This window comes from Cordyceps fumosorosea, assembly GCF_001636725.1.
Source record: "Cordyceps fumosorosea ARSEF 2679 chromosome Unknown scaffold_17, whole genome shotgun sequence".
NCBI classification, from domain to species: Eukaryota; Fungi; Ascomycota; class Sordariomycetes; order Hypocreales; family Cordycipitaceae; genus Cordyceps; species Cordyceps fumosorosea.
This window is the reverse complement of record NW_017387317.1, coordinates 306,533-331,952: the sequence shown is the minus strand read 5'-3', so window position 1 is coordinate 331,952 and position 25,420 is coordinate 306,533. Positions and strand designations below refer to the sequence as shown.

At 54.0% G+C, this 25,420-nt stretch overlaps 4 protein-coding genes across 4 annotated transcripts; 1 reads left to right on the top strand and 3 right to left on the bottom strand.

Annotated features, from left to right (window-relative positions):
- Window positions 1–12,066: 12,066 nt before the first annotated feature.
- ISF_06544 (multidrug resistance-associated protein 1) lies at window positions 12,067–17,068 on the bottom strand (the record flags this gene model as incomplete). Its single annotated transcript, XM_018850148.1, has 4 exons — window positions 12,067–12,392; window positions 12,662–12,730; window positions 12,794–16,718; window positions 16,775–17,068. 4 exons carry the CDS (start codon window positions 17,066–17,068, stop codon window positions 12,067–12,069), a joined length of 4,614 nt encoding a protein of 1,537 aa, XP_018702636.1.
- Window positions 17,069–18,100: 1,032 nt separating this feature from the next.
- Window positions 18,101–19,083, bottom strand: ISF_06543 (hypothetical protein; the record flags this gene model as incomplete). Its single annotated transcript, XM_018850147.1, has 3 exons — window positions 18,101–18,380; window positions 18,429–18,676; window positions 18,733–19,083. 3 exons carry the CDS (start codon window positions 19,081–19,083, stop codon window positions 18,101–18,103), a joined length of 879 nt encoding a protein of 292 aa, XP_018702635.1.
- Window positions 19,084–19,708: 625 nt separating this feature from the next.
- ISF_06542 (HEAT repeat protein) lies at window positions 19,709–22,959 on the top strand (the record flags this gene model as incomplete). Its single annotated transcript, XM_018850146.1, has 2 exons — window positions 19,709–19,756; window positions 19,807–22,959. 2 exons carry the CDS (start codon window positions 19,709–19,711, stop codon window positions 22,957–22,959), a joined length of 3,201 nt encoding a protein of 1,066 aa, XP_018702634.1.
- Window positions 22,960–23,193: 234 nt separating this feature from the next.
- ISF_06541 (NADH pyrophosphatase) lies at window positions 23,194–24,527 on the bottom strand (the record flags this gene model as incomplete). Its single annotated transcript, XM_018850145.1, has 2 exons — window positions 23,194–23,876; window positions 23,933–24,527. The coding sequence occupies 2 exons, from the start codon at window positions 24,525–24,527 to the stop codon at window positions 23,194–23,196; spliced, it is 1,278 nt and encodes a 425-aa protein (XP_018702633.1).
- Between the last annotated feature and the right edge of the window lie 893 nt (window positions 24,528–25,420).

Below are 25,420 nucleotides of genomic sequence, written 5' to 3'. Positions count from 1 at the left end.
CCGGGGAGGGAGTGTGGAAGATGCAAAAGACAAGAAGCGAAAGGGAAGAAAAAGAAAGAAAGAGTGTGTGTGGCTGGTGGTGAGGCGTGCAGGTGTACTTAGTAGTGCGGCTTGCAGCACCTTGCAGACTGCAGGTCGTTGTCTGCGGAGAGAGAGAGAGTACAGAGGTAGACAGATGGTACATCGGACCCATGCACGTCCGCCTGCTGTTGGAAAGTACCCCCTGTTCTACTTTTTCCCCTACCCAACGTGCCCAGCATCCGTCCATACCTATTCGCTTGTAACACAAGTACGGACGCAAGACTCACTAGTTAACTAGTTGGGTAGTCAAGGGCACTGTAAATATATAATTCTCCCAGCTGTTTGATTCGTCCTGGTTACTGTTTGGTTCGAAATACGTCTATTGTTTGCTGGGTTGTCGCGAGACAAACTTGCTCCTAGGCGCCAAGATTGGACATGCCCAAATTCAGGCAGATAAATATTTTTTTTGTTTTGCCTTGTTGAAAACCAGTACAGCACGTTGGCACCCTCATGTCGGAAGCCCTGCAAGGCCAGCCAATCACTGCCTGGCCTCTTGAGCCGTGTCGGTCATCTTGCGTCCACTATCGAGCATGTCTTCCGTTATTGAGATATCAATCATTAATTCATTGCAGCCCATGATAATAATATCAACAGAATTTTGATAATTACGAGAGGACCGAGTAATCAATCGCCAATCTGGTCGCCACAGCATGATGCTCCTTACCCTTACCGTTACAAGCACGTCGCGCCATTTCGCTTCATCCCTGCAGCCGTTCCAGCACAGATCGACCGCATGGCATTTTCAAATCAAACCAGAGGCCTATTTTACTCAGCCCTTGTCATTACGTTCCTACTTTCTAGCTTTCATTGGACCCATTGGCAGATGGGCAGATAGACGTCGCTCGAGCCTGGTGTCATTCCCATCAATCCAGGCATGCAGAGGCCTCTCAATGGTCCGGGCATGGTACATGTCTCTCCCGGCATCGTAGCTCCTTGCCGGTGGCTAACCTCCGCAATACCTAGTTTCCTTGTCTTATTGGCTCTTGCCAGCAATTATAGACTAGGTATCCGTAGACACCTTAGCTATGATTCTCGCATTACCGTCTCGTTTCGCAACGCTCTCTCCATGATTTGGAATAATGGCATGAACACTCGGTGGTATGCGCATTGACAAGGCTTCGTCTTGCAACCGGTCACCTTGTACCTATCGCAAACTTCATCACTGTTGTAACAGCTACCAAGACAAATCTCGACGCCATGCCGTGAGCTTAGCTTGACCTTACCTGCCAAGCAGGCCCAATGACCTCGTCTTGTAGCTAAACTGGTGAAGTTACGCCAGCCTCGAGGTAGCCTTCATTCATACATGAAAGTTTATGTCTAGGGCCAGGTCACTCTCATCTGTCCATATCCTCGAGAGCATGAGGGCGCGATCCTGCGAGTGTCGATCACTAGCCATCTAGATACACTGGCTATCGCGGACTGGTAGATGGCATGACAGGTGCAAGCCTCGTCTACTAGCGGATGAACTGAGACTTGTCGGTACATCGTAGTCATCGTGGCGTTTTGGTTAGCAGGCTGCATCGCAGCTTGATAGGTGTTGTCTGGCGATCGTGCTCTGGTACGGTTAGTGAGCGCCGTTAGCGCACTGCTTGGTGTATTGCCGACCTGCACGCCAGTAGCTGGATGGTCACCTCGTTTAACATCTTTTAGGCAAGCAAATAACTGAACGGAAAGATAGACTTTGCAGCTGTCCAGAATACCGTTGAAGAGATACATATATTCTCGACCCATCAGAAGTACCATATGGATATAGTGGCGCCGCAATGGTCGCCCACGTAAAGTGCTCAGTAAGAGCCAGGTCAGGCGCAAACCTATAAAAAAGGCCCTGTATTTTTAGCACCCACCATAGTGCTCCAGATACTAAAGTATTAGTGCTTCGTAGCGCCCCGTAAGCCGACTCGGAGATGGTGTCACGCTGAGTCCGGCATTGCCAGCGCCGGCCGGGCTTAGCCAAGAGCGTTCGACCTTGTTATTTAAATATATTAGGAATATCATTTAGCCCTTCTCTGGTTCTTTCGGATCTCGACCGAGTAAACACCAACTGCCCGCGATTGGGTGCCCAAGACTGGTGAACGAACAGCGAGCCAGCCGCACCGAGACGGACAAGTTGTCATTGTAGGAGGCCGGTCAGGCAATGTCTAGGTACTACGCCGCAGGCCGCGCCCTTGCGCCTTGCCGTCAAACTTGGCCTGCTACTTGGTTCATATCTCGATCCATAGCCACCAAGGTATGCAGTTTGATAGATGCTAATTATCAAAGGCCTGAGCTCAGTTATCATGCGCAAGTACGTACCGATGTACATGGATGTCAGTCAAGGCAAGTAGGCAAGGTACCTCACTGTAGAGTTTTAGTGGTGGGTACCTTGTGCAGGTAGATTTCCTCCCTCATCCACCTCCTCGACACCTGCAAACGCACCAGCTGCATGCAGTCTCACCTTCGTCTCCTTCACTTCCACCATGCCATCTCCGTCGTCCTGCGTTATCGGGCCCTTGCTCTTGAAGCCATTGTCAATTCAGTCTTCCAAGGCCAGCCTACGTGCTCCACCGTCACTGTATTGGTCCGAGACACCACCTGCCTACGAGTTTCAACCATTACGAATGCATTGATGCTGACGCCTTCGACCTTCCATAGCTCCATTAGATCAACTTCAATCTGTCCACACTCACCAACCAGCGTGATTCTTCTCGAATCCGCTGGGCCACCAAATCCCCCGGTTGCTCATCGATCAACTCGGGCCTATCTCATCTCACCAGATACATTCCCCCAATCAGCCGTTGTGTCCTCAACGCACTCCATAACGCTAGCACAATGTACGACGGGCCTTGTTCGGAGACGAACAGTGCCTATGTATCCGTACCTTCTAGAATCATCACACTTGACTCGCATCAGGGGGCATTCCTGGCACCAGCAATTCTCCTCCGTGCATATATGCTTGTCCGACTACATAGCACCCACCAACCCTCCGGCCAGCGGCCAAAAAAAATTCAAATCAAAGACGGTACAGTTCCCAGGCAGCCTCCTATTCGCTGACCTTGTCCATCATCCTGGCGCGCTGACCAGGCTCAACAGTGGCTAGCACCAACGATCGCTGTGCGACCCTCGTATTGTTATCAGTGCTTAACGATATGCGAAGAACTCACCACCACTTGCCAGTCAGTGTACATGCGCCGAGGGTCTTTTCCTGCCCTAGAATCGCCTCCCCAACTCATTACAATCTTCTACCAAGACATAGAAATAGAATGTTTTTCGGTTTGGACCCCGTGGTGCGCCCGTAGGGCAAGGCTGGCGCCACTCGGCCACCAAACGAAAGCTTTACCCATCCGCATGTAGTGCTCAAGAGCAAGACAGGCATCGCGACATTGGTATTCTGCTTTTGACAATGACAGAATCCGTTTTATGTCTTGGTTGGGCGGGGGCCACCCACTGAGCTATAGCGTTACCTCTTACGCTCCCATGCTGTCGCAGTGATCCGTCAGCTTGAACCAGCTCAAACAGCAACCTCACACCTCTCCATCGACAACAAAGGCCAACACGCTGGCCCTAAGCATATGGATGCGCGTGCCTGTATGGAGTACCTTTGTGTGGGACACGGTACGGCTCGGAATCTCAGAGTCCCCTTGACCATCTGTCTGGCATCCCCCACCCCATCGGCCCGCACTTGCAACCAGCTCAAAACCCTAACGAGTTACGCCAATCCCAGTTGGACAAGCCGCTACCGCTGCTTACCAGATTCAGGGTAGCGCAACGCTGCAAGAGCGTGATCGACGGTACAGCTCGACTCAGTTGATTGCAGGCCACAGAGAAAAACGACGCCAATTGGTCGGTGTCCTGCCAGCGTGACAGACTGGCTGTGCCTTTCTGTTGCATTGTTGGAACTCTCTCCCGTTCTCTTTTGCTGCCGGGCGAGTCCGCTGTTGTACCACAGAGGCGCTCGATCAATCCGCCAGCGATCGTTGACCTGCGTTTCCATTGCGTAATGGCCAGGCCTTGCAAAGAAGCCACAAGGGCAGGTTTGAACACAGGCTACCAGAGCCCACCCGAGGCCACTCAACCTGGTCCATTGGAATGGCTGCATGCCACCTCAACAGCCCCAAGAGCGGGCTTGCCGCCGCAAAAGCCACCTTTCTGTACAGCTCGGAGGTTCGTTACTCACTAGCAGCCCCATCCATCCGTCGCCATTCAGCCTATTTGTTCCAGTGACGAACCAAGTATTTCGCAAGCCTGTTTCGTGGCCCAAACTGGTTGACTCTAGCTCAACCGCCTCCTGCAGCCACGAGTCGACAATGCCGGTTGACGACATAGCATTGGTCTATTCGTACCGTCGTGGGCTTTATCCTTACCTTTATTAGGGTGCTTGCCGTTGCTACCAATCCACAGTGCATCCCTATGCCAGCTGCGGCGGCAGGTCATGTTGCATACCTCCACACTCACTCGCTTCGAGAAAACTAGACTACTGCGGGCCTATGCTGGACTATGGGGACCGCCATGCCCGTCCTGTTCCAAGTGCTGTTGCTCGCCATGGTTAGACAAGCGAGCACAAAGCCACCTCTGCACCGTTGTTAGCAAGCGGCAACCCCAGATCTTCCCAATCGTGTAATAAACGTGGCCAAGGCGAAGAAAAAGAGTTATCAAGTGGCCGTTGCGCTTCGAAACGAAGCCCCGAGAGCCGCCCAATATCCCGAACTCGAACTGGCGGACTTGGCCGTCCAGCATACTTGTGATAGCGGCATTGCTAGATCGAGCACAAAATCATTCACCAACATGACACTCGAAGAAGGGGGGGTTGAGCTACTACCAGTATTAACATTGACTTTGCCCGAATCGGCCGCATTGCTTGCCAGCTAGTGCGGACGGATCTCGCATGTCCTCATCGCTGAGCGAAGGAGCCCGATGAGTTATTAACAAAGACTAAACAACCAATCACAAGCAACGCATCCTTGGTCTCGCTGTAAGGCTCAAAGTCCTTTAATAATTCCTCGAAAGGAAAAAAAGGAATAGGGAAGAAGATGCCGCCTAGGCGTACCGCTGAATCTGTCATAGCCTGCCGTACCAGCCTCTTGGCGATGCTGTCCCCGCAACTCAGGCACAGAACGTGACTGATGTATGCCATGGCGGCCAGCAATCACGAGCACAAGTACAGCCAACCGGCGATTGTACTGCTGTGCGATACAACACACGACCGTTGCTCAATTTTGATAGCCCTATTGTCATGCGTTGTTGCTGATCTTTCGTTGAAGAGTTTCTAATTTGCCTTGGCTGGCTCAACAAAGCTACACTGCCGAACGCGGCACAGCTGCATCCGCAAAGCCAACCGGTCTGTCGCCGTTGTTGATCGGCTCCTCTCCTGCCGTGAACGAGCGTGGATTTCATCCATCAACACCATAGGGAAGAATGAGGGAGGATTCTTGCCGCTCTCGGCACCTCGTACGATGAGTTGCTAGTGCCACCTGAAAATGGGGTCAACGCAGGGCGGAACGATCTCGACCAAGGTCTCCGGTTGAAAGGCTGGCTGTGCAATTTTTCAGCTTGGCAAGCGATAGCTACTTCACCAGTTCACCGGATACGGCGTAACTAGAGAGCTGCGCCGGGAATCCGATCCAAATGCCGAGTCCAGAGGCAGCCCCAGGACCTCTCCGTCAATATGCTGCTGCTGAGATCCTGCAATGGCGCTTCAGATTTCACGGAGGCCTACATGCCGGGGTCGCTGCCGAGGAGTTAGCAAGTTCCAACCCTGCCAGAGCTTGGCATTTCTTAGGCACACTCTCCCAAGACCATCGCGTCGAAATATCGAAATAGGCCCCACGAGGCTCCAAAGTAGAGGCTACACTTGAGTTTGTCAGGTTGGTGGTACTGCGGATTGTGAGTAACATCATCTGAACAAGCTACGCCTCTTTGCTGTGCGAATGGGCGGCTAATTGCGCCATGCCACATATGTATGGACGAATCACGGGATTGGCCATAGTTGCCACGGCGTACACCTTGCACTAGATGCGGATGGCGGAAGATCATATGTACTGGACGCCTGCTTGCAAGACTTCCTGACCAGATACCTCTATTCAGAAGTGGTTGTCTCGACGAGCATACTGCTCTCCACTTCGCTGATTAAACACGGTGATAGCCAGCAAGGTACTCGTGCAATTTGGACGTCACAATAGCAGACAGTCAACTCACCGCAGTATCACCACAAAAGGCATCAGAGGGAAGCAAGTAAGCCATCCCTCATCATAACTTTATATGCACGACATAATAGCTGACGGGTCTTTCCCAACGATCCCAAGATGCCTATACTCAGGCCTTGTTGGTTACACAAGGAGCCTGCCAACTGCATGCGATGTGTCACCTACAACTGCGGGAGATGTACAGTAGTTTGGGGGTTCCGTCAGAAATCAATCGATCAGTGCAGGATGAGCGGAGATTCTGAAGGCTTGATCCGATGAGCACGTGGACAAGCCCTAAAAAGTTATAATGGCAAGGACAATGGAACCTGGCTATTAGTGTCAGGCTTTTGGTCTTTGAAGACCAGGATAACCCAGTCACGACAGTCTGAAGTGCGCTGGTTGGCGGCCGCCACGAGTCGAACAGCAATTTTCCTTGGAAGAAACTTCAAAACGCCATACGTGCGGTAGCAGTCACTGATTATCCCACGGAGACTAACTCCGGCGGCGGCGCAGCTGGACGAGCGATGGATGGTGACACGACAGTCTGTGGGTAGGCAAGAGAGACGGTGAAATAAGCCAGGGCATGTTGTCTCTTGCGCTCTTTCGGCATGCAGCTGCGGCTTGCACACCAGTTAACCTGGGGCCGCTGAATTTTCTCCACTTCCGTACCATATTCATTACCGGTGCTTGGATCACAGGGAGGGTGCTGGTTGTCTTGGGAGAACGAGACGTTTAGTAACATGACTCTGGGAGTTGGACACAGGTTGCCTCGACTGGCCCCGCGAGCGTGGTTCGAAATAACGGCGACGGCGACTACAAAAAGCTTGACAGCAACATATATGGTGGGGAGAAGAATGGTCTTGCCGATCCATGTTCGGTCAATCGAGGCGAGTTTACTATCATAACTACTACACCTGCCAAAGTGCTCGGTACCCGAGAGGCTGATGCTCCCCCACTTGTTCCAGGTATCTGGAATCTCTCTATTAAAGCTTTGGTGGCCTTGCAAAAGCCCAGAAAAATAAAGAAAGGAGGGATGTGAGTACTGTGTATCTCGACAGGAGGGATTGCGAAGCATGCAGGTGCGTACAGGGAACAGGGTGGGCAAGCACAGTAGGCACAATGCAGAGACATGGTCAGCGAGTGGTATGCGGGAAGAGGATCCGTGATAGCCGCACCAGTTGGGCAAGGGTTTTTCTCGAAAGAAGCCACAGAGACGAAAGAGGAGGGGCCAAGTGAAGAAGTCTGCTTGGCCGGACTTGCGACGGTATTGGTACAGTGCACGTAGTCTGCACAGTGAAAGCACTTGCGAGAGCTGGGACAGCAAGGGGAGAAGTGACGGGCGACACAAGACGCCAGTGGTATTCCTGAGCCTGATGAGGGCATTGCAGCATCTTTGCAAAGCGGACAGCTTGGGACAGGACAGGCGGACGAGGGGAAGAGGCCTGGGATCCGGTTGGATGGGTCAAAGGGAGAGGAATGGGCTGCATGAATGGACGCCACAGTGACGCTGGGTCCGTTGTGCATCTACTCGGTATCTTGGCTGTGTCTGCAAGCCCGGTGTGATGAGTTTGGAGCATGGAGTCTGGTCAAGTTGCGGAGCCGAGACAACGGAAGGAAGCCGACAAGGCCAAGGAAGGAGGAAGAAGCCCGAGTCAATGGCAAGCAGGCAAGACCGGTAACAAGAGGAAGAGGAGGATGAGGAGACACGGCTCACTCTGGTTTTTTTTTTTTTTTTTTTTTTTTTTTTTCCCAACTGTTATTGACTGGCCTGTGGATCCTAGGTCGCGGACGGAGAGAAATGCCTCGCTAAATAGACACTGAAAATGGGCACGGACAGGCCGTGTTTCGCAGTGGCCGATCTTTGTCAACGCCATCAGCCGCTGTGATTTCATTGCGCACCTGCAGCTGGGAATGGCTGCCAGGGGAGGATTACTGAGCCGTGAGTACTGTAGGTACTTACGAGTCCTGTATTGTACCTATCCAGTAAGCTGGGGCTGGGGCAACAGGGGAGGCCAAGCATGGCCAGCGCCGGGAGGGGCCGCTCCACGATAATATGGAACTTACATGGGGGAAATGCAAAAGGAAGAAAAAAGCTACGCTGGATGGATCCTCTTGGGTAAACCAGGAAAAAAAGGCCATGACATGAGGCATGTCGTTTTCGTTGCCTGGTGTGCAACCTTGAACATTTTGGTGAGGGAAGGTGCCCCTTTGGTCAGCGGATGCCAAGGTGAAGAGGCCAGGAGCAAGAGTGGGCAGCAGGAGAGCTGTGAGGGAGAAGGGAGCGGAGGGGAGGAGAGGAGGAGAGGAGAGAAGAGGAGAGGAGAGGAGAGGAAAAGACAGCAAAGCAGGCAAAGAAGTAGAGGAGAGGGACGGCGAGAGCATCCGCTGTCTTGCTACTGCTGCTGCTGCTGCTGCTCCTGCTGCTGCTGCTGCTGCTCCTGCTGCTGCTGCTGCTGCTGCTGCTCCTGCTGCTGCTGCTACTGCTCCTAAGGCCGGCTCATGTCTTGTCTTTCCTTTGCCTTGCTTGACTGAATAGTGGGCGAGATGCGGTGTGATGAGGCCTTGCATTTGCACAAGGGACTTGCCTGCCTGCACGCATTTCACACGCATAACGACACAGTCAGAAGCACTCACTCGCTCACTTACTCGCTCGCTCGCTCGCTCGCTCACACGGGCACTGGCGCACAAATCTTGCCTCTAGCCGCGGCTGTCGGCCACCTTGGAGTCACCCCAAATATCGATGCTGTGCTACCATATACACACACACGCATTCACACACACCTGCAGTGTGATGGATCCAGCCCATCATCTCTGCGTCTTCTTCTGGTGCAGAGAAACATTCTTCTATCGATTGGACGAGCTACCTACGTCAAGGCAAAGGGGGGTACACGTATCACCAAGTCTTGTTGCCCTTTCCTCCAGTTATGCCTCCTCGCCTCGCAGCTCTGGAACGCGCCATCGCAGTTGCCGAATGATTCAAACTAAGGTCTGTGGTTATGGCTTAGTTAGCATTTGATTCATTTGCCCATTCGCTAATTTCTCATCTCTCATCTATAGGGGAGGATTATGACGATGCCGTTGACCTTGCTGTTCCTGGTCCATCGAGATGCTACCGAGGCGACATCTGCAACAACCTCACCCCTCCCCCCTTGGCGCCGATGTCTCCTACTGGAAATACATATTCTGGGGCAAACTCTCGGCTTCAAGCCCCCCCTTGTTCCTCCGCCTTCCTTTCTATCCGTTTTGCGCGCTGGATACCCTCAACTTGGATATCGAGATTCCACCTTTTTAGGTTTTTCATCGCAGCCGCCTACCTATCCATCCATCCGCCCAGCATTACAGCTACCCTTTGAAAAGGAAACACAGAGCCAATAGCTTCAGCCTAGCCTCGCCGAGTATCGTTTGACATTACTCGCGATATGTCTCCTCCCAAGATTGCAGTAATGGAAGGGTGTGTACTTTGCGCGGCAAGTACTCTTCCCGTGTTACCATGGGTTGTCTTTCTTTGCCTTGGCTGATTGTTTATGCGGTTTGCACAAGAACGCCATGTTCCCCCTTTTATTTCTTCGCAGCTAGAAAGGGCACCATGTCCCACGTTACTCAAGAAATGGATGGGTACGACACAGAACTCCGAGCACAAGTCACCTAGAGCCGAAACACATGTTGGTTTTCTGTGGGGGCAACACACATGGGAATAGTAATCTACGAGGGGCGAGACTTCATATGAGATGCCATCATGTCCTGCGCTCCTTTCTGGTGCTTCTTAGGCATCCGGCGTCCACGCATCGCTTCCACTGATGACCGTCTAACAGTTCATTTGCTTGACGCAATCATGGGCCGGTGGGCTTCCATCATCACCAAGGAGCAGTCTTTCAGGGTCCGGGACGACGATGCATACGCGCCAATCGAAACACACAGGCGATGTCGCGTGGGGGTCAAAAATATACGAAAACGTGACAAAATCAAGGCTGATCTCATATCATCGGGACCTACTGATGTACCCGTAGCGACGATGCGAAATCCACCGCCGACGAGTCGAAAGAAGCGTTAGGACTTACTTATCTCGTCCGCAGCTGGCGCCAACACGAGCCGAAGCAGGGACGAGGGCTCGAGGGAAAGCTGTGTGAAGGCGCCAGCAACGAACGGGATTGTGTGTAAGTGACGAGTCGTCAAGGAGATCAGCTTCCGCCGATGACTATATCAAGGAAATGCTGGTAATGCTGTCAACCAATACATGATATGTCACCTATCCAGAGCGTAACAATAGAGATGAATTGGCGCGCGCTCCAGCCGAGTGCGCCATCTCAGATCGAGCCCGGATCCCTACGAGGGAGAGAGACAAGGTCATCATGCTACGTGCCAACAGGCTGGGCCAGTCTCCTCTTTTTTTTTGACCCCTGGGACCTGGTGATGGAGGAGAGATCGATGTTGATCGTCGTTACATCTGAACCCGCCCAGGCGACGCGGGACCAAACTCTAAATCTTGCAAACAAGCAAGCAAAGTGACGAGTCAACAGGAGCTGCCATCTCTTTTTTTTGACTCGACTATGGAGCTTTCTTCCCCATGCTGATGGACGGGTTCCGTCCGAAAAGAGACAAGCCGAGATGCTCAACAAGCGATACACGCTACACACCCTCCATTCCAGCAAGAGAGGGAGATGGACAGGGTCCTCGTCTCGACAAGGTCTTCGGGGGGTCTTCTTGTCTCTTGTCTCCCGAATTTCAGGGTCGCGCCTACACCCTAGGGTCTGCCCTCGAAAAGCCCGACCGAACCCATGTCTCTGGTCGCATACATATCCCTCCAAAGAATGGGAATTGCTGGCAATACGGATGCTACCGAGCAAGGTACATGCGCAAGACAACATAATGGCCAAGAAGACAGACGCACGCATGTGAATGAACGAAACAACACCTACGTTCAAATATTGTCTCAGACGCAACGAGGCCATCCAACTAACCCCTCCCTCCTCCCCCCTTGTCCGTATACCACAACTGGGTGTCATGAATGAGGCCTGTCTGCGAACAGGAACCCAAAAATGGACGTGTAGAATTACACCAAAAAAAAAAAAAAAAAAAAGATTCGCACCTACACTCCCTCACGACATTTCCCCCCTGGCGCTGCGTCTGGGCTCGGCACGCTCGGGCAGGGAGGAGGGGGAGAGAGACGGAGAGAGCAAGTAAATCGGCTGATAGATTGTGCCCAATGTCTCACCCAGTCAGTCGCCACCGCCCGATTGGAATTTACCACTTGAATAAGCCCAATTAAATTGGACCAAAGCAGATTGTTAGAGGTCCCTGCTCAACCGAGACAAAAAGAATTGGCAGAGTGTTTTGCACCAACTTGGACTATCAAGGCATCATGCTAACGACCTACGTACAGTAGATTGCATGTGCATGTATCGCTAATTCCGAACTGAGTCGGAGTTGCAAATTAGTTGGGCATTTCGGTCGTGCAGGGTACGAGGTAGTACCGATAACTTCTCGTCAAGTCCGTCTCGTGCAACATCTGCGTCTATAGTGTGATGAAATGTAAATACTTTTTGGTGTGTTTCTGGCATTCTATACATCAATATACAACAGTGTCCTAAATTGTGAATAGACAAAACAAGTTGAACTTTTTTTTAGAAAAAAAATAAGACCTTACTCTGAATGCAACAACATCCACTCCGACAACAAAACTCCGACACGTTTCTCTCGCGCACGCGGCCAGAACAAAAGACTGCACACGCCCCTGGGGCCTCTCTCCCAATCGCCATTTCAGGAAAGAAGGGGAAAGAAGACGGAATCCACACAGGAGGTTAGTTGCACCAACAACCAATATGCCTCTTCACTCAACCTCAAGGCCGGCCTGCTTCATCAGGTTGTAAAACTGCCCCTGGCGGCGGTACAGCGCGGCGGGCGTGTCAAACTCGACCACCTCGCCCTTGTCGAGCACGATGACGCGGTCGCTGTCGACGATGGTGTTGAGGCGGTGGGCGACGGTGATGATGGTGCGGTGGGCGAAGAGCGGCGAGCGCAGCGTCGCCTGCAGCATCGCATCCGTCTCGACGTCCACGGCGGCCGTGGCCTCGTCGAGGACCAGGATGTTGGACGGCGTCAACATGGCCCGCGCGAGGGACACGAGCTGTCGCTGTCCCTGAGAGAGGTTCGATCCTAGAAAGAGGGAGAGTTGATTAGCGAATGTTGATGATGTGCACAGGCGGGTTAAGCAGAGCTAGAAGTTGGCATGTCTTGGCATCGTGTGATTCTGGGGTAGAACTGTTGTCTGGCGCACGTCCACAATGGCATTGACAGACATGCCAGCCAGCCCTGACACGAGACGATCCTCGGCTCTTTTTTTTTCCGGCTGATGACTTGTCTCATACCACCACACTGGCACCCAATCACAGACGCCATCTTGAAATTGCATAGACGTTTCTTACCTCCTTCTGTAATTCTGGCTTCTAGTCCGCCGTCCATGGTCTTAACATGATCCTTGAGTCGCGCATGATCTACAACACCATCAATGTTAGCCAACTGCCGCTGCAGCCACATACTTCGCTTCGAAAACGCACCTAGAACGCTCCACAACTCCGTGTCGTCGTGAACATGGCCCGGGTCCAGGTTGTCGCGCACGGTGCCCTCAAACAGGGCGGCATCTTGCGGGATGATGGCCAGTCTACGACGGAGATCCAGTAGGCCAATAGACGACGTATTCAGGTTGTCGATGCCAATATGCCCGGTTGCGGGCTCGATCAGACGGAACAGCGCCAGCGTAAGCGAAGACTTGCCCGCGCCAGTGCGGCCGACGACGCCAATCTTCTCGTGCGACTTGATGTCTAGGTTTACGTTCTTGAGCACGAGGTCAAGGCCCTCGCGGTACCGCGTGCTGTAATTCTTGAACTCGACCTCGCCCTTGGCCGGCCAGGCCACGGGGGGTCGGTGGTTGGCAATCACCTCAGGCGCCTCGCTGGGCAGCGCGGCGTACTCAAGCACACGCTCAACCGAGACAATGTTGGTCTCGACCTCGACTGTCTGTCTGACGATCCAGTTGAGGGAGGTTGTGATTTGCAGTGCTTGCGACAGCGAGAGACCAATCGGCCCATCTCCAAGACCAGAACCGCTGGCCACGGCAATGATGGCAAGTCCGGCGGCGGCCAGAATGACCACGGCGCCCATGACCTCGAGGCGCACCGCAAGCCATCGGTTTGCGCTGATGGACGGGAAGTAGGCCCTGAGGTTGGCGTCGAGGCGCCACTCGTTCTCGAGGCGGAAGCGCTCCTGCTGGCGGTACGCGCGAATCGTTGTGAGGCCGCCGAGCGACTCCTGGAAGTGCGCATAGACGGGACTGCGGCTGACGCTGTCGAGACGTTTCAGCTCGCGTGATGTGCGGAGATAGTAGCGCTGGATGAAGTAGTACGCCAGGCCAAGCGGGATTATGAAGGCGGTGAATGGCGGCGTCGTGTAGGAGATGACCAAGATGGTAAAGCCAGATCGCGCAACGTTGTTGAACAGCATGTTGAAGACGCGAGCCAGAATCTCATCCACCTTGTAGATGTCGCTGGAGAAGCGGTTCAGGATACGCCCGGTAGGAGTCGTGTCGAAAAAAGACATGGGAGAGCGGAAGATGGCGTTGGCCATGCGCTCGTGCAGCTTACGCGAGGCCTCAATCGAGCAGAAGATCCAGAGAACGAGGGTTTGGATGACAGTCAGAGCAGACGACGAGATGCCAATCGCAAAGTAGATGCCGATATAAGTTCCCACCTTCTCGTTGGTGCCCTTGTCACGGTTCTGGTCGGCCCAGTGCTGCAGCCAGAAAGCAGCACCAATGTTGGCCGTCTGGGCGGCAAGCAGAGCGGTGAGGTAGACGAAAACAGCAATGGCATTGTTCTCCTTGGCGTATTCTCCGTAGACAGACCACTTGACCTTGCCTTGCTCGACAAACTCCTTCTTTTGCTGAGTGCGGCGGCTTGGGGTCATCTCCTCGTCCGTAAGCTTGCCACGGGGACCGCGAAAAGAAGCGGTGCTAGCACGGCGCAAAGTAGCCATACTGCTCGAGCGACCCTTGTCAGCCACAGCGAGTCCCATCTTAGCAGTCTTGATGGGAGCCAGTTCAGCAATGTTCTCCTGCGCTTCTGCGAGCTCCTCCTTGTCTGGGCTGCTTTCAGCGCCAACGATGGTCGACTCGCTGGATGGCGGCGTAGAAGCCCCGGAGCCTTCGCCGGATTCTTGCGAAGCAGTGCGTAGGAGATCAGCGACCAGGCCTTTCTTAGCCACGAGATCGTTGTAAGAGCCACGCTCGGCAATCTCGCCATCGCGAAGGAGGGTGATGTAGCTTGCCTGGCGCAAGACGGGAATCGAGTTTGTTGCGAGAATACGAGTCTTGGAGGAGAGCAAGCCACGGGGCCCGAGAACATTGTCAATGATGTGTCGCCCGACGTGCGAGTCAACAGCAGATAGGACATCGTCAAGGAGATAGATATCGGCGCGAGCGTAAACAGCTCGAGCAAGTGATACACGGGCCTTTTGTCCTCCGCTCAAGGAAATGCCGCGCTCACCAACAACCGTCTCGTCACCATCAGGAAGTTGAGCAAAGTCATCAAGAAGGGCGCAAGCCTTGACAGTCTTTTCGTAGAACTCAGAGTCGTAGCGGTAACCGAAGACGATGTTCTCTTTGACAGTGGCGTTGAGCACCCAGGTTTGCTGAGACGCATACGCAACATTGCCGCGGACTTCTGCGTGGCCGGCAACCTTCCAGAGATCACCAAGGATACTCTGAAGGAAAGACGACTTGCCAGCACCAACACGGCCAACAATGCAGGAGAGTTCGCCCTTGTACGCGGTGTAGTTGATATCCTTGAGAGCCTTCTTATCTTCGTGACGGTTCCAGGAGAAAGTTCCATCGCGGATGATGACAGACTCCTCACCAAGCTTGTTGGGAGCAGGTCCAACCGTAATGGCATCGGACTGAACCTCCTCGGCATTGAAAAAGTCGGTGAGACGGCCGACGGCAACAGAGGCTTCGACGATGGAGGTGATTACCATGGGGAGAACGGCCAAGGGAAAAGAAAGAAGATTGAAGAGTGCCAGAGCAGGGAAGACAATATCTGTCGTCAGGGGCTTGTTCTGGGTGAGAACGAAGATGGTGAACGTCGAGCACGAGACGAAAAAGGGAGCAGTATTCCAGGTAAAGTTGGCAACGGCCTGAGTGGCACCAATCTTGCGGAGGTTCTTCAGCTCTTGCTCATTTCGCACAAAGTTGAGCTTGTTCATGAAGGCAGAGCCCCAAGAATAGAGCTTGATGCTCTTCATGTTAGTAATAATTTCGTTGATCAGACGGCTTCTGGCGTCTTTGTTCTTCATCTGTTCCTTCTGAAGCCTCTTCATCAGTCTCGCAACGAAGCCCTGGATGGGCATCATAATGATCATGACGGCAATACCAGCAAGCATGGACCATCCCACCAGGCTGTAGAGGGAAACCATACAGATGATGATCTGAAACGGGGCGGACCAAGCCTGCTGAGCAAACTGGGTCAGGTCCTGCAGGCGTTGAGCGTCGACAGCCATGTAGTTGACAATGTCGCCAGTGGACTTGGTGGAGCGGCCTTCATTGGACAGTCGGAGAGCCTTGCGATAGATGCTGGAGCCGAGGCCGCCTTTGATGCGCATGCCCGTTTCGAAAGCGAGCTGAAAATACTGGTGGACCATGGTAGTCTGGAAGATGGCGCATGCGAACATGGCCAGCGCAAGAGCAGCACCTTTGATGACGGGCTGGGGGGAGTCAGTCTCATAGGACTGAACCCACCTGAGCAGCAGACGAAGCAGCTGGGGCTGAATGTACTGCGACATGTCATTTCCAATCTTGAAGACGGCTGCGACGGCATAAGGACCACCATAGGCACGGAAGAGGGCGAGCCAGAGAGAAGGAGACTTGGGCCTGTTCTTCATCTCATGCTCCCAGGCATCACTGAAGCTCTGGCCAGTTGTGCTGGTCTTGTCGGCCTTGGCGAGGGCCCAGAGGTCATCCTCAGTGAGGAAGGTCTTGTAGCCGAAGCGCATCATGGGGGTCATCCACGAAAAGGTGAGCTTGGAGAAGACGGTCGCATATTCGACTGGGCACTCGTCTTCATCGGCGATGGCCTGGTAGTCGCTGGGGGTGCCGAAGCGAGGCCACAGCCACTCGACAAGGAACTCGGCGGCCGAGAGGCCGAAGCCGACACAGTAGGAGATGAAGTAGCGCTCGTCGTGGGCGTAGAGCTGTTGTGAGATGAGGGAGCGAAGCTTAACGCTCTGAGCAATCATGAGAAGGAGCCAGTAGAAGAGGACGACACCATTGGCGTGTCGTATTCTAGTGTGTTCAAGGTGTTGGATGTAGAAGATGACGACAAAAGAAGCCAGCAGCAGCAGGGTGATAGCGATGCGAAAGTCGATGTGCTTGGCGTCCATAACCTGGAAGAGGAGCTGGACGAGTACAGAGGCGGTAAGGACCCCAAACAGTGTCTATCAAACATTAGCATGAACTGGCCGGTTACAGGGAGAGTTGCTATCCGACGAACCTGCTTCAGCCAGTAGCCAACATCCTTGGGAGTCTTGTTGTCGTTCTTGCCCCGCAGATACCAGATGGCGAGCAGACCAAAAAGCAGACCAAAAGCAGCAACGGAACCGATCCAGACATCGATGAAGCAAGGGGTGAAGTCATAGCGAATAGGACTGAGAGGACCCCAGCCTTCAGGATCAGCGCAAAAGGGCTGCGATTTGGGCTGGAAATAGCCGTGCAAGTTCTCCATTGGACGAAGGCCAGTGAAGGAGCCCGTGTGTAGCAGACGCTGCTGCGAGTTTGTATATTCCATCGTGGGCAGTCGATGGTTCGGTATCCGGCTTGTCGGGCGCGCTCAGCTCATGCTTTGCTCGGTTGATGCGGCGCTGAAGGTTTGGTGGTGGGTTGGGTCCTATAGACGGACTTGCGGTGCAGATCGAGAGCTCACGCGGCGCGCAGTGACCGTGATCCAGGCGGCGAGGGTCCGAATGCGGCGTGCACAACAAACGGGCAGTGACGACTAGTTGCAGTCGCTGACCAATGCGCCTACAGTGGCAAGGCAGTAAATTCGAGTGCCACTGAAGAAAAAATTAAGGATACAGACGGACGACGGACGCAGAGAGGGCAGGAAGAAAAAAAGAAGAGGCAGACTAGAAATACAGGCAATGACGGACCGGGCGTTCGTCCCGGGTGGATCAAGCCAGAATCAGAGCTGGCTGCCCGCCGTCTACAGATGGAAGTAGAGCTTTGTCAGCGACTCTGCAAGACAGCAGCTGATTGGACAAGTGAAGGGGAAATGACCCATAGACCACTTTAATGCATGCATAGCTCCCTCTGATTGGCCAATAGTTAGTGCTAGCTTGGTGGCTGCTTGACCGCTGAGGCCGCTAAAGTCCGCCGAGTTTCCAGCGTTTCTGGAGGTCACAGTCCCCAGCGCAGCACACGAATCTTGGCAAGTCTCACTGTATCACTCTGTATCACTCCAGGCAGCCACTTGCTGACTTTTTTTCCTCATATGTCCATCGTTGGCAGCGAGGTTTAGTAATGGCTGTTCCGGGCGCAAGGCGTTAAAGCCGGCGGCTCGCCGGTGCGGCGCCGCACGTCAGCCATGCACACAACTCCACCTTAAATCCATCACTACAAACTACACAGTCGTACCCGGTAGGGCACAACCCAACGTGGCATTATTAACGTAGACGGTATGGCGGGCGGTAGAATACAGAAATACGCCGGTGTCATTTTGTGCTTGCTCTCTTGATTCATGGCTTCATAAAATCGGGTCCATCTTATGCGGCGTTGCCTATAGAGGTTGACTCTAGAAGTTTTGTATGCAACCCAGACTGCCTTACTCCAGAGTCAACAGAAATTTGACAACAGTCTTGGCTAACCATTCGCGCCCAGCAACATTTGCAACAGCATGCGTTGCATCGGGAATAGACCCAGACAACGGACTAACTAAAGGGCTGGCAGCATGGTATAGTTTACGAAGAGCATCCTGGTTCACATGAACTGGGACGTACTCGTCGTCCTCAGAGTGCAGCACCAGCACCGGCTTGGTGAGCCGACCCCAGATCCTTGTACGTGTCGCCTCATCAAAATCCGAGGAAAAGTAGTCATCATCGCCACTGTTTGAATGTGAGAACTTGTCTCAAGACGGAACCTCTTGTACTAACCCCTTTGCGAGCAATGAGTGCAACCGGTAGGCGGTGAGGGGGGCGTTGAACCCGGGTGGGATCAGTTTCGCAGAGACATATTCTTTCTCTTCGCCGTCTGCAATCATCTTTTTAGAGATGGCCAATAGATCGTCATAATTGGGGAAATTCTCCTTTAGCGCTTCGCGGTCTGACACCGGCGCCTGGATAATGAAGCCATCCACGGGGCTGCTCCCGTGTTTCTCATAGTCGGCGTATTCCATGCAATCCTGATTGGGGTGCAAGTTAGATATGATGCGGCACAAAAAGAAAACAACACAATTACCTGACATCCAGTAGAGTGACCGAATAGCACAACCTTTTCGCGGCCGATGGAGCGAAGATACTTGACCAGGGCTGAAATATCCTCAACGTCCTGCTTCAAGCTCGACATGCCAAATCCAGTAAAGGAGCTTCGCATCCGGATTTCGAAAAGAGAATAGTCCAAATCCTTTGCTTCCTCGACAAACTTGGCCACAGTTCGAGCATATGGCACCGTGTGAGGCCCGTCAAACAGCCCGCCAATAAACACAATGGCATTCTTGGCCGTAGTAGGGCCCAACTCGTAGGCACACGAGCCACTGACACGGGACCTGTACGGGTGAACCGTGACTGAAAAGGGAGACGGAGCAGCCATTGTAAGAGTTATAAAACTGTTAAAAATTATAACTCAATTTGAGGCTCACTTGGCTGGGTGAAACAAAGTCAGCCCGATAGCCTGATGAGGAGGTAGGTGGGCGAGTAGGTACAGTGGGTCACAACATGTATTTGTCCCCCGCTGGGTATCTGACCTATGTATCCCTACGATAGTTGAGATAGTTAGCGAGGATACCTAAGATATGTGAAATACCTAGGATATGTACAATAGATAAGATGTATAAAATATCTAAGATATATAAAATACCTAGGATATGAAATGCCTAAGATGCCTAAGGGAGGTGAGATACCTAAAAGGGGACAAATACATGTTGCCACCCACTGTAGTTACAGTACGCAGGCAGCTGTCGCATGGGTGCTGGATAAGCTCCCTAGGCTTGCCAAATGGTGGGCCACTCCCCGCGCCACAGTGCGGGTCGAGAAGCTTCCGTCATTTGCCAAGTCGCTTTGCCAAACCAACATCTGCCAGCGCGTCGCTGTGACCTTGACTTGTTGCATTTACGGGAAGCCAAAAACCAGTACCTTTCTAGTTATCGGAAAGCTTGGTTGCTGGTACAGCTTCAGATATGCGGCAGCACGTGTCTTGACAGCCCCAACAAAGAGCCATGGAGGCAGTGGCTGAATCCGAGGCGCGCAAGGCCTTATTCCAACGAGTGAGTACGCAACAAACTGCGCGGTGTATTTTTTCTGACAGATTTCACAGCTGAAGCCATGCTGTGTTGAAATCAGCCGGCTTACCATTCGGGACGAGGATGGGCCCTTCCCAGCCCGCGAACTGCAAGCTCTTACTACTACCCTCCTGGACATTCTTCACGCCTCATCTGCGGACTTACACGACAAATTAGCCGAATATGTCTTCTTCCCGTTATCTCATATCTTCCGCCAAATGGCGAAATACCCAGCGACTGTTATCGAGAACTGTATCACTTGTCTCCGAATCCTCATCACCTACGGCTGGCGGACGAGGATATCAGCCGCCCTTGTCCAGCAAATATTTACCCTTCTCATTTTCATCATTGATGGCGCTCCTGGATCACAAGGGAATATGGAAAAGCCCGAGGAGCTTATCTTAGAAGCCTTCCGCACCTTGTCGGCTCTCCTCGACGCTGCCGCAGGATCAGCACAGGCCGCCACTGGTCTAGCAGCGCCCGCGGTAATTCCGCAGCTGGGCCAAGGCGTCACAGCGATGCTCGATGGTATTGTGGACGGTGTTACTCCGGCGATCCAGGAAGAGGCCCTTCGATCGTTGGTTCTGCTGTATCGAGCCATCAGAGATCATGCCACCTTAGCTACTTTCCTCCCCGGCACATTGTCAAATCTCGCAAGGGTGCTCCACACGCCGGCACGATACAAAGCCTCAGTTCTAGCAGGATGTCTAGATGGAGTGAGGGTGGTTCTGACGACAGTTTTAGGCGATTTACGCACGCGATCAATCCTTGCTAAAAAGGAGAAGGACGGCGGCGAAAAGGAAGAGGACAAAAATAAGGTCCTCGGACCAGCATGGCTAAATGCGACCGTGGGACAAGTCAAAAAGGCTTTGGCAACAATGATGAAGCTACGCATACATGAATCCGACGGCGTCAAAATTGCACTCAACCGCCTGTGCATTACATTGCTGGACGAGTGCTATGAGACCTTGTCCAACTGTTCGACATTGCTTGTGGAGACGGCCGTTATCCTGGATACCGGCGACCGCGATTCATTTACGGAAACGAACTTGTCACATATAGCTGGAGTATATCCCGAGTTACTCGACGTGGTCAAGACGACAGTCTATAACTGGATGTCGAGCTTGCCTCGACACATGCAATCCGCGGACGAAGATGTCAAGCAGGTCGCAATTCACAACTTTGGCAAAGGCATTGGGCTTTTGAGAAGTCTGAACATTGAATCGAGTACACTGGAGAGCGCGTTGTCTCAAACAATGTGTGAGACGATAACTTCACTACTCCAGGCGAACAAAACCTCAATCTCGGACAACGCGGCACCAATTCAGCTTCTAGAAAGTAAATCTATGGTGAAGGCTTCTGGAAGGATGTCGCATTCTCCTGTACTGCTTTCGCACGAAAGCCAGCGTGGGCTGAAAACTGAACTTGCATCCCTTTTACGGGCAGTCAGCTCGACCTCGCAGTCTGGCGCCTTGCTAGCAGACATGGTGGAATTTGCTAGGAACAATTCAGATAATAGTCAAGTCGCTGCCTACTGGCTGTCGTTGGAGATAATCAAGACTGCGCATGCCTCCTCTTCGGACGAGGATGCGCTTCTTAACTTCACTGATGTCCCAAATGGATCGCAAGATATCGAGTCTGAGTTCGGCGAATTGTATTCGTTCTCGGTTGAGATATTGGATTCTCACAGCGATGCATCAGCTGTCGACTGGCGTATGGAGGCGCTTGCGCTCGAAGTAGTGGCCTATGCAGCCCAGAGATCTGGTGAGTCGTTTAGGCCAGAACTCATCGACGTGCTGTTCCCGACTGCAACATTTTTGGGGTCCCCCGACCCCCGGCTCCAGAAGCACGCCGTGGTCACACTGAACATCCTAGCGGCGGCGAGCAAGTACGCTTCCGTCTCAGAGCTGATCGTTGACAACGTTGACTACATGGTCAGCGCTGTGGCCCTGCGCCTCAACACGCTGGACATATCGCCGGCATCTACACAGGTGCTGACCATGATGATTCGCCTCGCCGGGCCGCACCTCATACCGTTCCTGGACGACGTCGTCGACTCCATTTTCGCTGCGCTGGACAACTACCACGGGTACCCCGCATTCGTTGAAAGCCTGTTCCATGTGCTCAAGGAGATTGTCGACCAAGGGGCCAAAACGGAAAGCGCGCGCCTGCTGAAAGATCACGAGAAGAAGGAGATTCACCACAAGAAGCAGCACGGTCAGCCGGAAGACCTGAACAGCTTGATGGCCTTTTTGGACAAACGCGAAGAGCGACGGAAACGCGATGAGGAAGAGGCGCGAAACATGCGACCACTCGAGGGCCACCCCCAAATACCGTGGGGTGAGCCGGATAAGCAGGTTGGCGACGAGGAGACGGAGCAGGATGGCGACGGGGGCGGCGAGCCGCCCAGCGAGGAGAAGCCACCGAGCTCGCCAACCTACCGACTACTGAGCCGTGTGGCCGGACTGACACAGCATTACCTGACATCGCCAACGCCACGGCTGCGCCGCTCCCTGCTTGCGCTTCTGCGGTCCGCCGCGCCCGCGCTCGCCGGTGACGAAGACGCCTTTCTCCCACTCGTCCACGCCCTGTGGCCTGTCGTCATTGGCCGCCTCGCCGACCCGGAGCCCTACGTCGTCATCGAGGCCTGCCACGCCCTCGCAGGCATGTGCGTCACCGCAGGCGACTTTCTCGCCTCCCGCTTTCAGGCCGAGTGGTCGTGCGAGGGCGGAGGCGGCCTGCGCGACTTTTGCCGCAAAGCAAAACGCTCGGCGGCTGCTGGCGGCAATCGGGGCCTCCTGGCAGGGCGGTCCTCCTCGACAGACGATCTCGTGGTGCAGCTGCGCCGCCCGGAGACGACAAGCGGGGTAGTCCGCCGGGTAGAGGAGACTTCAGGGACGGCCGGCGGCCTTGGGGAGCACGCCTCGCCGGCGCGCATATGGGCGGCGGTGGTGGCGCTCCTGACGGCGGTGGTGGCGCACGTGCGCATCGAGGACGCCATGTTTGACGACGTGCTCGAGCTGCTGGCCGACGTGCTGGAAAAGAGGCCGGATGCCAGGAAGGCGCTCGAGGTGATCAATGCGGATGCGGTGTGGCTGGCGCTGTACGAGCGCGGGGCGGTGGTGGCTCCGAGGAGGGCGGCCAAAACGACGGTTGAGGGGCTGTCTTTTGTTGAACTGCGGGCGTAGGCCGGCGGAAGTAGATATGCCGAGAATAGATATCGGTTTTGGGAGTCTATTAGATCTAATCTTTTCTATTTTCAGTACCATTCACTACTGACATTGCACTCGTATATTGCGTCTCTTTCGTATCATCGTCAACTTCACGATAACCCCCCCGCAATACGCCCACACAAACGCCTCTATATGCAACATCTTCTGTTCCTCCAAGTTTACCTACATCTACTGCTACATCTAAACAATCTAAATCTTGGAAGCGCCCGTAAACTTGCCCTCGACGACGGCCGCCATGAGCTGGTGGGCAATGGCCTGGGGCGGGGGCACTCTCAAGTCGCCGGGCTTGTACTCCGGGGGCGGGGCCGCGCCGAGGGCGCTGCCGCCCTGCGCAAGCGCCACGCGGACCTCGTCGAGCGTGAACCAGCGGGCGCTCTCGAGCTCCTTGTCGTGCAGGGTGACCTCCTCGCCGCCGGGAAGCGCCTGGGCGACGGCGCCGATCATGAGGCTGGACGGGTACGGCCAGGGCTGGGTGGAGTGGATGACGACGCGGCCAACGCGGACGCCGCTCTCCTCCCAAACCTCCCGGCGGACCGTCTCCTCCATGGACTCGCCGGGCTCCAGGAAGCCGGCGAGGGTGGAGTACCAGTCGGCGGGCCAGGCGGCCTGGCGGCCGAGCAGCACGCGGCGGCCGTCGGCGGACAGCACGGCCGCGATCATGGTCGGGTCGGTGCGTGGGAAGCACACGTTGGACACGCCGTGGCGCGTCGGGCAGTCGTCGCGGGTTAGGGGGTTGCCGCCGCGCAGGTCGGCGGGGGGACAAGCGCGCTTGTAGCCGGCCTGGATGGAGAGGTTGCGGGAGCCGCAGCCGGCGCAGAAGCGATTGCGGGTGTTCCAGTCGATCATGGACCGGGCCTGGGCGTATATGGAAGCTAGAGCAGGCGTGAGTTGGCTGATCTGTGAAGGAGAGAGGCACAATACGACATACCGTGCTCAGGGAGGAGCGTTAGGGCACGCGGGTTCGTCTCAATGGATAGTCCGCGGGCTTGAAATGTCTTTTGGAACGCTTCGGCTGCCTCCTTGTATGGATCTCGGGGGGTGATGTCGACGGCGAAGTATGGCTGGGCCTTGACGGTGCCGTGAGTCGCGGACTGGATCTCGACTGTTTCCTGTTCCTCCTCGGCCGCCGCCGCGCCGCCAATGGAGCCGTCCACCAGACCGAGGAAGACGACGAGCGGTGTGGTCCTCGTCGAGTCAAACTGGGCGACGGCGGCCTTTTCCTCGAGCGCGATGGCCGGGTCGGCACCAATCAAGGGCTTCACGTCTTCGAACCGAAAAGTGGCGAGCTGGGACTTGTCGACGGCGACGGCGGAGAGGTCGCTGAGGGCAACATAGCGGGCGGCTGGGGCGAGGGCGGCGCGGCGTAGGAAACCGGCGTCGGTGCGGAGGAAGGAGTAGCGGTTGAGCCGGGTGCCGGAGTAGTAGTTGATGACCTCCTGGCCGAACTTGCGCGTCAGCATGCAGTCGTCAGCCTGGAGGGCGGGGTTGCTGGGGAGCATCACTTTGACGGGCGGTGACGGCATTGCGGGAGGGGGGAAGAGGAGGATGAGTGTCGGCGACGTTGGTTGAAGCTGTAGCGTGTGGGAACAAACGGTGGGGGATCCAAGGCGTACGCGGGAGGGTGAAGGAGCTAATGTATCGTGAACCGAGTATTGGGTACCTATGTAGGTAGATAGCTAGCTGGTGGGATGAGAATAAACCGTGTAGAAGGGCGTAGGAGCATGCACAAGGGGAAACAAGCTTGAATTAATCATCGTGCCGAGTGAGAGTACTGGCGTCATAGGTTAGTGGAAGCGGACTTTTGGCACAGGTGCTGGCGGATGAGTAATTGAGCGGCATTGGCGAGACAGTGGTTGAGCCGATGGCGGAGGCGGAGGAGCGGGAGCGTGGAGAGAGTCCGATCGTGGTGGGCGGCAGTGGTGGTGGTGATTATCGATATGCTTGCTGATGGTAATTGGAGATGTTTATCATGATGATGATGACGACGACGAACGACGACGATGATGATGGCGATGAGGAAGATGCTGATTAAAATGATGACTGTAATGATGAATGTGCTGGCATAAGGCTGAACATGTGTATGCAGGTACATATGTATGTATGTAGCTTTTAAAAGTCGTCTCTAGGTCCTATGTATGTACACACGATTCTAGTAACTAACGTTAGTTAGGCATTTGATAGGAACAGATGTACGGTAGAAATAAAAGATGTAGGTAAGAAAGAGAGAAAGACAAGAAAGGTAAGAAAGATTAGAAAGAAAGACAAAAGAGACAAGAATAATAAGAAAGACAAGAAAGATATAAAATATTTGTCTATCAAGGTGACGGCAATTGATATTTGCTCAGGTGATGAAATTAATTCCCACCCCTGCCTTTGTACGGTAGGTAGATCGAGTTTCAGGGCCTGCAACTCCCGG